Here is a 13,891-nt window from a genome sequence, read left to right as displayed (position 1 = left end):
GTTTCCCATGGGGGAAATAGTATATGAGATATGTTCTGACATTTCCCACATTCTAATCTGCCTTTGCTTATTTATCTTTCAGATTGATCTGGGCTAAAGCATCTAGAGACCCTAGGACTGCTTCAGGTCAGCAGTCTCCACTGGAGAAAAAAAATATTGGTAAATAAATTATCTTCACATCATAGTTTGGAACTACTAAGAGAAGGATTGTTAGGTTTAAAATTCTTCTGCTGAAGCTACACTCTCCAGTAGTGTGTCTACACCGGCAAATGTTATCTGTACTTGCAAAACGAGGTATTATTTTGAAAACTCCCAACACTCTATTTTTAAAAAGCTAGTTATTGATTTTGGTGGTGGGTACATCAACTTTCACAGCTCACTGGCTCATCTAGGAATGATGAGAGTAAAATCACAGTTATAACACCAAAGTAAATAAAAGACCACACATCTTTTCTTGGTAAGCTCAGGTAAGCTCCTGTTTAAATGTTCAAAATAAAATGATGGTCACCTTATAAAACTCTGTGCCTCACTCTGATAGAATCTAGGTGGCATGTATACAAAAGCAGCAAGACAACTGATATCTCAAAAATATCGGGAAGAATATGAATCACTTTGTAGGGAGCAAGATCTTTCTCTTGACTACTGGCTTGCCAAAGCGGAGTCTTACTATAATAAAAGATTAGTGGAAATGATGAAAGAACAAGACACAGGCAATGCAATCAAGAAGAAGTTGGAGGGAAAAACAACCCAAAGCATAGAGAGACAAAAATAGTACTATTTGGTACCTGATAGAGATGAAACACATAGAGAGGCACATATATCGAGCAGGACAGGTCAGAGAATTTAAAAAGAAAATGTTTAAACAATTACTATGGTCCCATAGTGAAACAACAATCCCAAAAATTGTGCTGGAAGAGCACAGTGTCCAGAAGGCACAGAGAGGAAAACAGGTAAATGAGAGACAACAGATACAAATTAAAGATCATCAGGAATGCATGATTAGGAGAGAACTTGTAGAGCAAAGACTCAAGGAAAGACTTGAGAAAAGGCCAGAGCCAGCCACCTACACAGGAGAAGCATGAGAGAGTTAACAAAGAGATAAAAGAGTTTGAAAGTGTTATTGCATATCCACTTTTCCAGCCACACAGTGGAAGTCAGGTTAAAGTGAATATTCTTATGGAAAAGTCTCAAAATAAAGAAGAGAATACAATTATAAAACCATATCAAAGAAAATTCTTAACTATGCCACGCTTTTTGAGGAGTCAAATAGGAAAAATAAAAGATTGGTAATATTTCAATGCTTTTATGATAAAATCATGTCTCTTAAACAAACCCTTTTAATTTTTTTAATGCTAGTTCTCATCTCTCCCCAGAGTTCAGTGAACTCCATTTGTATCAGATACGTAAATACCAGATAGTTCTGGACTTGAAAACTAGCTTAGCTATTTTTAGTTGCCTTGTATTTAAGTTGCTTATTTCTTCGATGTTCAGTTTCCTCATCTGTAAAGTGAGATTAAAGCATTACGTAGCATTTATAGGAGGATTATGATTTCTGTGAAGTGTTAGCATATATTAGATATATTAGATGTTACATAAATGTTAGTTTTCCCACTTGGGAAGACCTGGCTTGGGCAGTGATAGTGAATAAGGAATTGTTCTCATCTGTCTCTCCCATCCCTCTGCTCCCAACTCTGGAAGGCTGTCTTGATGAGATTGCTATAGGTAAGTATGTGATCTTTCACTTCCCATTCATACTTTTATCAGGGAACTATTAACCATGCCCTGAAAGTTTAACTTGCACTGTGCAATTTATTTGTATGAGAAGCTTAATTCTGAGAACCTCCTATGTGCCAAGCATTGTTAGTTACTGGGAGTGAATAAAGAGAAGTCCCTGCTCTTGAATAGGTTATAACTAATGGCATAGATCATTCTCTAAACAAGTAACAAAATGTGGTAAGGATTATGGCAGAGGAGTTGTACAGAAGCGAGTCACCTAACCTGGCCTACGTGAGCAGGGTAAGGAGGAATAAGGTCAGAGAAGGGAGTGTAGTAGTCTCATGTTTCTTCCAACTCCGTATTTTGTCACTTTCTATCACCTACTTAAGATGTTTCCAATGTTTGAATCTACTCAGAGGTAGATTCACTCACCTTCTCTAAAACAGATGTTGTCCAACACTCACTGATAAATCAAAAAGCAAATTTATGAATTTAGTGAGACTTTTAATCCCCAAGCAGAATGAAATTTATTGTTTTCCATTCAGTTCATTTTCTTTTCAAATACCAGAAAGTTGGGAAGGGAGAGGTTCAGAGTAGGTGAATAGAGAATCAGAGAAATGAAAACTGGATGCCCTAAGGAATATTTATACTTAATTTGTGATATTCCTGATGCCTACCCTTCTGTACTAACAGGATACCCTTTACCCAGGATATTGCTGGATCAACACTATTCAATAGAACCTCTTCCAATGATATAACTGTGCTATATTTTTGCTTTTCAATATAGTGGCCACTTCCCACATGTGGCTATTGAGCATTTGATATGTGGCCAATGTGACTAAGGAACTGAATTTTTTATTTTATTTAATTTAAATTAATTTTAAATTGCCACATGTGGCAAGTGACTGCCATATTGTAGAGCGTGGCACTAGATAAACATACTTTGTTTTCTAGACTTCAGTCCCACAATCAGTTTTCTGTCTTTGACAATATATGCAGGTATGATTACTGCTCATCTTACATTAGTATCAGTTTAGTTTCCTTTATATTTGAGAGGTGCCCTAATTCTTGAAGAAATTTAGAAATACTGTAGATGACTTCTGTGTGGAAATGAGATGGCTGAAGTTACTTAAATTGGGTTCAGGAACTGGCCCTCTCTTTGCTCATTCTAGAATTTGACCAGGACATATACCAGAATCTCATTCCTACCCACCTGATTTGCCTCATGGATACTCTTGTCCTGTCTGTTCTTTGGTCTTCCATCACCATGTCTCAGCTTTAGATTTTATACCTTTCAAAGATGTGGATCATCAGAATGCAAGAGGCAGAAGACTTAGAAATCCAAATCACTAGGGTGATAAGCCCTTTGAGTTGAGTGGGACTGAAAAGTAACCTAATGCATTACTGTTAGTAATTGTTTGCCATGAAGATTTCAGTTCTGGACATATAAATTGGTGAGTTCAGCTGCACTCTTTTCCTCCTCCAAATCTTGCATAAAAACTGATGATCTCAAGGCAATTTCACATCTCACGTGGCTCAGAATAAAAGTCTGTGGTTAAAGGGACTCAGTTTGGCCCAACTTGAGTCCATCATCTCCACCTCATAAACTCTATTCACCTTTTCATTTTCTTGTACTATGTGTGAATGATACCATAATAGTAAGTCACACTTAATGCTTTTTTTTGGTCCTAAATTCTTTTTTCTTTTCAATGTGAAATGTAATATACAAGTGATAATGTATATGTACATTTGGAAGAACAGTAAAAGATGGCCAGGTATCTGCTGCTCAAGCTGAGCAATGGGACATTACTACACCCCAGGAGCCCTTATGTGCTCTCCCCACTCACATCCTTCTCCCTTATCCTTAGAGGCAATCCCTATCCTGAATTTTGTAATAATTGTCATCTCTTTATAGTTTTTATCATCTATGCATGTACACTTGACCCTTGAATAGTATGGGGTTGGGGGCACTGACCCACAAGGTATAGAAAATTTATGTATAACTTTTGACTCTCCACAAACTTAACTACTAAGAGCCTACTGTTGATCGGAGGAAGCCTTACCAATAACATAAACAATTGATTAACACATATTTTGTATGTTGTATGTCTTATATACTGTATTCTTACAATAGAGAACAGATGTTATTAAGAAAATCATAAAATAAATTTATAGAACTTTATGTATTTATTGAAAAAAATCCATGTATAAGTCTATCCATACAGTTCAAACTTGTGTTGTTCAAGGGTCAGCTGTATTCTTAAGTGACATAATTGTTCATCGTTGCCTGTTTATAGCCTTAATAAAAATGGAAATATATTTTATCTGATTTACTTTGCTCATTAATATTTTTGAATTCATTTATGTTGATGTGTGGAAGTGTACTTTTTTTTTTCCCCTCATCTTCCCAGTCTCTAAATGTTGGAGTGCTACAGAGCTGAGTCTTTAGACCCCTTCTCTACATTTGCTCTCTCATTAAACTGAGTCTCATGGTGTTAACATTATCTACATAGTGATACACCAACAATGCAAATGTATATTTCTAGTGTAGTTCATTTTCATGACATGAATATGCGACAACTTAATTACCTGTTTTGCTGATGTCATTTGGATTCTTTCCAGCTTTTGTTTTCTTCTACTTCTGTAAACATTCCTTTAATGTGTTTCTGGTGCACGTGTGTAAGAGTTTCTCCAACATATATAAGTTGTGGTATGTTCATTATTACAGGCTTCATCCTGGGGATTGTTAGATTTCTATTCCATTGTGGTTTTATACCTATAGGCCTGTTCTGTAGATCTGGCACATATCATTCTTAGTAAATATTTGTTGAAAGAGAAAAGGACATTTGTCAACTGCTGGAAACAGCTGTGTCTGAGACAGCCAGACCCAAAATACAAAAACGGCTGATACTATACCAGTATACATACCTTCCTATATCCTGTCCATACACAATCATAGTCGACCTTTTTTTGTCCTTATATTTCAGTTGAGGTATTAAAATATATTTATTTACTTAATTTGTTTTTTAATACCCTTCCATGAAAGGTCCATTGATACCCTACCGTTGATACCCATTGTCAAGAGGCACACCATTGTTAGACTAAAAATAGTCTGGAAAGCCGAAAATGACAGATTAGTTTCAAGAGCCACAATGGTGTAGCTGGATTAGGCTAGTTGGAGTAGAATAACAGCACTGTATCCTAAAAAAAAGTGTCAGCAGTGGTGAGGCTCCACTGATATCCCTGAGAAAGGGTCAGAGATCCAGTGAAGTTCATCTACCAGGCGTAGGTGTGAACAATGCTCCTTGCTATGTGGTCTCCCTCGCTGTAAGACAGGTTAATTTTGGGTAGTAGTCACAAGTCTAAATCTTACTGAGTCCTTTATTTTGTGCACAGTCTGCAATAGTGAAGTTCTTGCCATGTCTTGTATGATGGATCCAGGCAGCAATGGAGGCAAATCTGCGCAAAATAGGCTCCATCAACAGCTTGATTCCGGTCAGTCTCATCAGATAACTAGCTCTTCCTGTGGGTATTCACCTGAGTGACCCAGATGGTTAGATTAGCAATTATGGTTTATCTCCACAGATTGAAGCTCCGAAGAGAGATGCCTAATGAGTCTAGTTTTTCAAGTATCAGATCAAATAGCTAAGCCATTGGCAACAGCCCAAGAGTAAAATTATAGAAAGGTTGATCAAGGGGAGTATTGATGAGAGTTATGAAAATGGCCTTGAGTTCTGCCCACCAAGTAGTGACAGCATTCAAGTAGTGACAGCTTCCATTTTGGGTTTTGCATAACGCACTGAGATTGAGAGGCAGGCCACTCCAGATTGGTAGGAGGAGGGTTTAATAAGCAAGGGAACTTACATACAAGGTTTGTCTTGGGTGGTTGCAAGACAAGTGGATCTCCAGACCCACCTGTAAAAATCTTAACAGTTTACATAGAGGCCTTAATTGGGTTCAGTAACATATTCAGTCCAGGTGGTCTCAACAACATCTTACTTTCTCAAGGCTACGTCCTTAAAACAGCTCCTAGTGTGGGAATGATGGGCAGAACATACATTCACGAACAGGGGAGGGAATGAAGAGCCTCTGATTGCCTAGGTCCTACTGACAGGTCAACTGGTGGTTATGTCCTCTCAGTTACCCTCTCCAACAGAAGCTCAAAGGTTTATGGAGCTCTAGTGGTAGAGAACTTACCACAGCTTGCTATATAGTGACAATGAGGTGGAGGTCTTCCATTTATTGCCTATTCATGAGAAAGGATTGAGGCAATGGTTGCAGACCGAGAACCAGGAAATTGATTCAAAGACATCTGCCCAAATGGTGGTAAACTTCACACCAGGGTTTTTGTCACTAGTCTGGTGATTAGCTCAAGGGTTTGTGTCAGTATTTGGAACCATATAGATCAGAACCAGGTGGGCTTCTCCCTTTTCCTCTTAGCCTTTAGTTCTTTCAAACCAGACTCCATATATAGAAGTTCCCACAATACCCATCTCTCCTTCAGCTTTCTTCCTCTAGCTCATTCTCTTCACACTTAGACCTCAATATCTATCTCATACCTTGTTCCACCTGAGTGTAGCCCCCTTGCAACCATCTCTACCTCAGTCTCTGTCATCAGATTTGAATCAGTTTCCCTTACCTGGTTGCTTCTCTATTTTAGGACTTAGCACTGCATATTACTTCATATAGTGCTGCTCTTCTGTTTTGATTATAAACTCCTTTAACTCAGCTGAGTGTCTACTGCAAAGCAAGCGTTGTGCTGAGTGCTGTTGAGACATGCAGAAATGAATAAAACTGAGTCTGTCCCAATCCCTCTCTCCAGACCTAGAGTCTAATGCTCATTGAATGAATGAATAAATGCCCTATTCATCCTATATCTCTTTGCTGACCTTCAAGACTTGAGGATCAAATCAAATTGGCAAACCATGGTCCAGGGGCCAGCTGCCTAGTTCTAAATAAAGTGATTTGGAACCAGGGCTGGGATAAGGGCAAGCAGGTGAAGCAGGTTTATGCCATGCAGGGTCAGATCCTATCATTTTTGAAGGACTAGTTTAGTTTCTTCATGGTTAATAGGAAGTATATTTTCTATCCCCTCCTCCAGCCTGTTTACATGTTGGTCTGAAGATGGTGGTAATGTACATGACTGCTTCAACCTCATGCTTTTCCTGCCACCCTCCCCATCAGCCTGCTATCTGGAGACTCTTCAGTCCACTAACATGAATTGTCTATCCCTAAGGCAGAGGAGCACTGTGTCAGGTACCTTGGGAACACAGAGATTTAAAACCTGCATCTGCCAGTCATCCAGTGTGGTGATTTAAAGCAAAGGGTCTGGTTCAGGTCCCGGTGCAGCAGGACGTGGGCTTTGGCAAGGCTCAACATTGCTGGGCCTGTTTCCTCACCTGTAAAGACGGAATAGCAATGGTGTTTTTGAAGACTGAATGGCGGCTTTATTTTCAAAAGTATTTTGTAAATTGTAAAACCCCATGCCGATTGTGAAATATTTCCGTTGGGCTGATATCAAAACAAAACAAAACAAAAGTCTCTAAGAAAAGTTAAATTGGGTTCGGGTAAGTGGACAAGGTAAATAGAACTTTACCTGGGCATGGTTCTTTCTGATCCTCTACCTTTGTCTGCCGTCTGTCATCATACAAATCACAGTTGTGTATTCTCCCCTTTGCCTTTGCTTTTCTAAGATGATGTGTCCCTCCACGTCTCTTTCTGGGGGCCTGTGAGGGTCTCGTTTTTGTCCTTTGGGTGGTGATGGTGGGGATGGTTGTGTGCTTTAACCAGAGGTTTTAATTTAAAATCTAATCCTTTTTCCAAGAGTAAATTAAGACTGGGAATAAAGAAAAAGCCTAGCGCTAGGTGGCACCAGCGGTTACAATTGGTAAAAGGGGTGGGCTGGCGGGGCGGGGAGTGGTCTCTTCCTTTCTGGCTTTTTAGACTGTGAACACTTTATGTTGCCGGGACCCACAGCCTCAGCTCAGTAACCGGGCAGCGGACGCGGGTGAGTTGGCGGACTAAGAGGGAGCGGGGCCGCGGCGGGGTCGCGGACGCCTCTTACCTGTCGTCGGGGAAAGGGTGAGAGCAGGTTACCGCAGGTCCCCCGGGATCCCTACGCTCTGAAGTCTTTGCGGCGGGTGAGTGGGGCCGAGGGGAGTTGAGCTCACGATGGTACAGGCTAAGGGAGAGTGTTTGTCTCGTAATCCCCCGACCCGATCTTGGCAGATGAGAACATTGCGCCTCCAATCTTGGAGGAGTTTCCAACCTTTGGGGCCCGTTGGGGCAACATGCGTTAGTCAAGAGTGTGGCCCAATGCGCAGACAACTCCGGCGACGTTGGGGACTCAGCGCCGAGGAGGGGCTCCTGGCACGTGTTGAGAAATTTGGGATCCCAGGAAGGAAGTTCCGGGGGCAGAAACCTCGGGCAATGACAACCCAGTCAGTGGAGTCATTTTGAACACAAAAACCTCACCCAGTGGGTGTTCATAAGCGCCTGCCGTGCTACGCAATGGTGAGCAAAACTGTCTCGCTTTCTGCCCGAGGGAAGCCTCCAGGTTGGAGTGCGGGAGCTGGGCGCGCAGTGACACGAGGTGAGCATGGTGGGCTGGGCCAGCACCCACTAGAGGAAGAGCTGGGCAGTGGCTGAAAAGGGTCCTTGAAGGACTGAGCAGAGACCCGGAGGCCACGTGAGAGGGGCGAGTGTCCGAGGGCCGTTGTACTTGGCTGAAGGGAAGTAATTACTCAAGTGGTGTAGCACTGGGGTGGGGCGGCGAGGGCGTATCCCACAGTCGTTCTTGAAATTTTGGGAAAGGATTGACGGGTTTCAGGTTAGGGAGAGACTGGGTGGACTCAGAGGACAGGAAAATGGCGACACATTTTCTCGGGGGATTTACTTCTGGAAGGGTAGAGACAGGGCTGGGATCAGATAACACCCCTGCGCAGAGAGTCTCTTGAGTTATACCAAGCCTCCTTACACTAGCCAGCGGGCCGGGTTGAGCTCTGGAACTTCTGAATGGAGAAAGTACTGTGGGAGGTACAAGAGCTCGAGGCAAGCAGCAGCTGCCAGAAATTCAGTCTCCACAGTCCTGCTCCCTCCCCAAACCAGAGCTAGTTTAGAATCCGCACCAGGGGCCTCTTCCTACAAACCCCAGCAAATGCTGCTTTGAGGACTAGTGACAGAAGTGGGTCTTTCGTGCTGGAGAACAGGAAAGCCAGGGCCTTGAAGATGCTATTATTGATACTGTTTGGAAATGTTACCTTTATTGTGTTTCGCTGAAGAGCAGAAAAATAATCCAGACTTGCACACCAAGCAGAATGATTTTGAATAGTCTTGAAGGAAAAGAAGGAAGGAAGGGAGGGACTCAACTTTAGTTACCAGGAATGCACCTTTCATGTCAACTTTCTTTTTAGAGATCCAGTTAACTCCGTTGCCAAATGCTTTTCCTTGCTGATATTTTCTATTTCATCACCTGTCCAAAAAAGTGAAAGAAAAAAGCCAACATGTTTTTATGCCTTTATTCTTTTCATTTCATCTCAGGAGTAGATGAAATGTAGAATGAAAAGTAGAGTGAGTGACTGTCAGCCGGAAGAGGCAAGGGTTTAACCATGTTTGCTGCAGAGCAGGAAATTTCCAGGTGGGTAGGAAACCTCAGTGCTGGGCTCATCGTAAGCCCTGAATAAATGTTCACTGCTGAGTTATCACTATTGTTTTATTTTTTTAAAACAAGGATCTGTATATATTTAAAATCCACAGAATCATGTATTTTTTTGCTCCCAGATGGGATCTTAGAGAGTGTCTCCTTTAATCCCATTTTCTAATGAAATCAGATCAGAATGAAGAGAATTGTGCAAGGTGGTTTGTGACAGGTCCGGGGCTGGTTATCACAGGCATATACTTTCTTTCCAGAATTCTGCACCGCTGCTATAGAGAATGCTGTGAGACAGCGGAAATCATGTCCTCAGTGGTACAGAGTCTAGGCTTTGGACACTGATTCTGCTGTGGACCAGGAGTATCCTTGAGTAACTTAGCATTTCTGCACTTTAGATTAGTTAAAATGAGGCTAGTAATTGTTACCTAAGACAGTGATGAGAGGATTCCATGGCACAGAGCAGGAATTCAATAACTTTTGGAGTTACTTGACCAAATAAGGAAGCTATTGTTCCTCTCTCCCCCCCTTGCTGATGTGTTTTGTTTCTCTCTGACCTCAGGTTCCTAGACTTGGGCACCAGCCAGTGGTTAGAAGCAGGGTGAAACAGAAGGCAGATGCCTTCATAGTCCCAACCTGGCATTACTGGACAATGGCAGCTGAAGCAGGAGTGACGAGATCCCTGAACTTTCACAACTGAGAACCAAAGTTGTTCTCAGTTGTGAAAGAAGAGAATTTGGAACACAGAACAAAAAAAGGAAGACAGCCCCTTGGAGCAGATACATTTGTCACAGGAAGCCACGTCAAACCCTGGGGCCTTTGCAAAGCCTCTCCATCTGCTTAATTACTGGGAAGTAGATAGCCCCAGGAAGGTGTCCAGCCAGCCTTTGGGGCAAAGCCAGGAGTGGATAAAACTAGAAAGAGACGCCATGGAAGAGAAGGTGTTTGACCAGCTGAAGCCGATTGAACCTGTACAGAAGCTGCTCCCTCACGTGGACAAGGAGACTCTTCGGGAAGCTCTGAAGAGAGAGGGCTGGTGGAAAGCATGGGTGAAGGTGAGGAGACCAAGCTAGAGAGAGGGAGGGCCCAGGTCCTAGACTCCAGAAGCTCTTTCATCCATTCTCCTGTCTACAGGTCAAATGGAATCTCAGACTGTTTCAAGCTGAGCAATACCCAGGAAAGGGGGCTATAAGGCCTTTGTCTCCTACACCACTCTGGCATCCTTCATAGAGTACTTCTAAAATCTATCATAGTGACAGCCTTTTTTCTTTTGCTTCCCTTCCTATTTATATTCAATATATACCCTTCCCTTTTCTCCTATATTGTTCTTCCCTCCTCTTTATCCTTCCTTTCCTTTCTATACATCATCGTTGTTGACTTTGTTTTATATTTCTCTTACTTCCATGGTTTTATTTTTCTCTCAGTTTTCTGAACCTTGAGACTGGATGTCTGTCTCTGTATGTGTACAGACTCCCTGAGCTTCTCCTACTCTTCCAGAAGCCAGTCACCTTTGAGGATGTGGCAGTGAATTTCACCCAGGAAGAGTGGGAATCTCTAGATGCCAGTCAGAGGGTCCTCTACCAGGATGTTATGTCAGAGACCTTCAAAAACCTGGTGTCTGTGGGTAAGAGACTGGGGTTCCCTTAGCAAGCCCCCTATCCCAGGACCCTTGGATACCTGGTTTCCCTGGACAGGTAAATCAGCTCACAAGGAGCTTCACTGACCCTTGGTTCTCGGGTTTGAAAGATCTGGATCACTAAGCTCAAGGTAAAGGAAAAGAAATGAAAGCCTACATGAAGGCGAAGATATCACTTGTAACATGATGACAAAATATGCAAATTTGCCTATTCATCCATTCAGTATTTACTGAGTCACTCCTGTTATGTACCAGGCACCAGTTAGAAGCTGGTCTTTTGAGTGTCTCCTCTCTTCATCTGTGTCCCAGATTATGGTTCTTAAACCGAGGCTACAAAAAAAGGTAGCCTGTTGTCCCCTTTTGGTAGGAAGGGGCCAAGCCTGGGACCTCAATACCTTCTCCCTTCCCACTCTCCAGCTTGCATCTTTCTGTCTAATCCAGATCTGATTACCAAGCTTGAACAAGATGAGAAACAGTGGAGAGCAGATCTTTGTCCCCCAAACAGAGAAGGCCACCCTTCAGGTAAGATTGCAAAGGAGAGAGGAAGGATGGAAAGCTGCCTAAGAGGATCAGGGCTCTGTATATTGTCTCCTAGCCTGTATCCTTCCAGACTGGTCAGACTATGAGCTGGATGACACCTTGAGATCATCTGTTGGAATCCTTTGGCTTCGAGAAGATGAATATATAAGTTGTTCAGGACAAGTGAATATCTCTATTTTCTAGGAATTGAGAGACTATGTGTAGGTTGCTTATGTCAGTGATACTCCTTTGATGAAAAAGTCCTTTCCAGGAGAAAAGGAAAAGAAGGAAGATGAACTCGATGCTGAATGGAAGTTGAAGAGACTTGTTCCTGAGAGTAGAATAAGGATTTGAGAGAAACTGAAGGCCAGACTGACCACATGTCCTAGTTTGCCAAGACAGTCCTAGTCCTGGTTTACTTCTCATTAACTTCTCATCCAAGCGTGATTATTAATAGCACCGCCTGTCACTCAAGTGTCCCAATTTGCATGATATATTATGAGGTCACCTGTGAGTATCTGTGGAGTATCTATGGGAGTGTGAGCAATACTGAAAATGAGAGAAAATGGACTTCAGAAATTATGGTTATAGGTTAAAAATTTAATCTCTGATACTATTGGAGGATTCCAGTTCAATTTTTATTTGCTTTTAATTTGAAAAACCCAAAAGTTTTTACTTAACTCTAGCCCATGCAGTCTAAGAGTGAACATGAATATGTTGACTGGGAGAATGAGGGTAGGAAGAGGGAAGTAGCTTGGACTGAATGGAGTGTTGAGGTTCTCATGGTGAATCTTGTGTTATTCTTCCTCTTCATTGTAGGAGGCAAGAAGGAGGAACTGCAAGAACACAGTCAGAGTTTGAGAGATGAGGGGACTAATGATGACAAAGTCTCCCTTGCTTATGGAGGGTCAAGCCTAGCCTCTGCTCCAGCTGGGTCCATGGCCCCAGTGTTCCCAGCATCCTGGGCTGGGCCACCCTTTTCCTGCCACACTTGTGGGAGGTGTTTCAGCAAGCGCTCCAACCTCCATAGCCACCAGTTTGTTCATAATCCTAAGCAGACTAACAACTGCAGCCAGTGTGGGAAGTCATTTCAGAACCCCAAGGCCCTCAGCCACCACAGACGCATGCATCTTGGGGAGAGGCCCTTCTGTTGCTCACTTTGTGACAAGACCTACTGTGATGCTTCTGGACTGAGTCGTCACCGCCGTGTCCATCTGGGTTACCGGCCCCATTCATGCCCCTTCTGTGGGAAGGGCTTCCGGGACCAGTCTGAGCTCAAACGCCACCAGAAGACACACCAAAACCAGGGGACAGTAGCTGGAAACCGGAAGCATATTGTGAGGAGTCCAGGCACCACAACTGGATTCCAGGAACTCATTGTCAGGAGCCAGGGGCTTACAACTGAGAACTATGCACCAGTGGCTGGAGCCCAAGAACCCATGTTTAGAGCCAAGGGTCTTGTAGCTCACACGCAACCATCTGTAGATGGGAACCAGGCACCCACAGGCAAGAACCAAGCGATCACTGTGAGAACTTGGGCACCAATTATTACAACCCCAGGGCCTGTGTCCAGGACCCAGGCAGCCAACCCTAGAGCCCACTGCCTGGATACCAGGTCCAAGTCTCACCTACCAAAGGCTTCAAGACTCAAGGTCTTTTCTTGCCCTTATTGTCCCTTGACTTTTAGTAAGAAGACATATCTCTCCAGGCACCAGAAGGCCCACCTCACACAGCAGTTAAACTGCTGCTTCTGCTGTGGCAAGTCCTTTAGCTCATTCTCTGAGCTGGTCAGGTACCAGCAGACTCACTGGAAGCAGAAGATCTACCGTTGCCCTATCTGTGACATATGCTTTGGGGAGAAGGAGGATCTTGTGGGTCACTGGGGGAGCTACAAAGGCGAAGGGCTGTGCCTGGGCAGTCCTCAAAAATGCTGGGTTATCCTGGATCAGTGGCTTGGAAAGGAAATGCATCTTCTAGGATCCATACCCCTAGGGGAGGGTTGGGAAGGAAGGGAGAAAGCATGTTGGAAAGGAAGAGAAAAAAGCAAATGAGGCAGCAGAGGATCTTGAAACATAAATAAATGTTCTTTTTTGACTGAGGCTCTTTTTTTGTGTTTGGTTTTCCTAAGGACTGACCGACCTCCAGGGTAAGGGGTGGGGGGAGGGTAGAGGAAGAGAGGTGAGGGGATAATGAAGGAAATGCAGAAAGGAAAAGGGACAAGAAGTGGCACATGGAAACTTGTATTATTAGCACCTAGCTTGTTTCTTTGTGTCTGATAAACCATCTGGTGTTATTGTTGAGTAAAACAGCGGATACTCTGATAGGTATGAAAACAGGAGAAAAATGATGGGAAGAGGGTAAGAGTCAGAGAG

The 13,891-nt window shown here is 43.0% G+C and overlaps 1 protein-coding gene across 1 annotated transcript; it reads left to right on the top strand.

The window, feature by feature from the left end:
* Positions 1 to 7,638: 7,638 nt before the first annotated feature.
* On the top strand, positions 7,639 to 13,612 carry ZFP57 (ZFP57 zinc finger protein). The gene is made up of 5 exons (XM_025048072.1): positions 7,639 to 7,723; positions 9,927 to 10,419; positions 10,862 to 10,988; positions 11,442 to 11,522; positions 12,339 to 13,612. Exons 2-5 carry the CDS (start codon positions 10,294 to 10,296, stop codon positions 13,568 to 13,570), a joined length of 1,566 nt encoding a protein of 521 aa, XP_024903840.1. The 5' UTR covers positions 7,639 to 7,723; positions 9,927 to 10,293; the 3' UTR covers positions 13,571 to 13,612.
* Positions 13,613 to 13,891: the final 279 nt, after the last annotated feature.

Source organism: Pteropus alecto, unplaced genomic scaffold (genome assembly GCF_000325575.1).
Source record: "Pteropus alecto unplaced genomic scaffold, ASM32557v1 scaffold555, whole genome shotgun sequence".
In the NCBI taxonomy this organism is placed as follows: domain Eukaryota; kingdom Metazoa; phylum Chordata; class Mammalia; order Chiroptera; family Pteropodidae; genus Pteropus; species Pteropus alecto.
The sequence above is the reverse complement of the archived record's forward strand: the minus strand, read 5'-3'. Positions and strand labels throughout refer to the sequence as shown.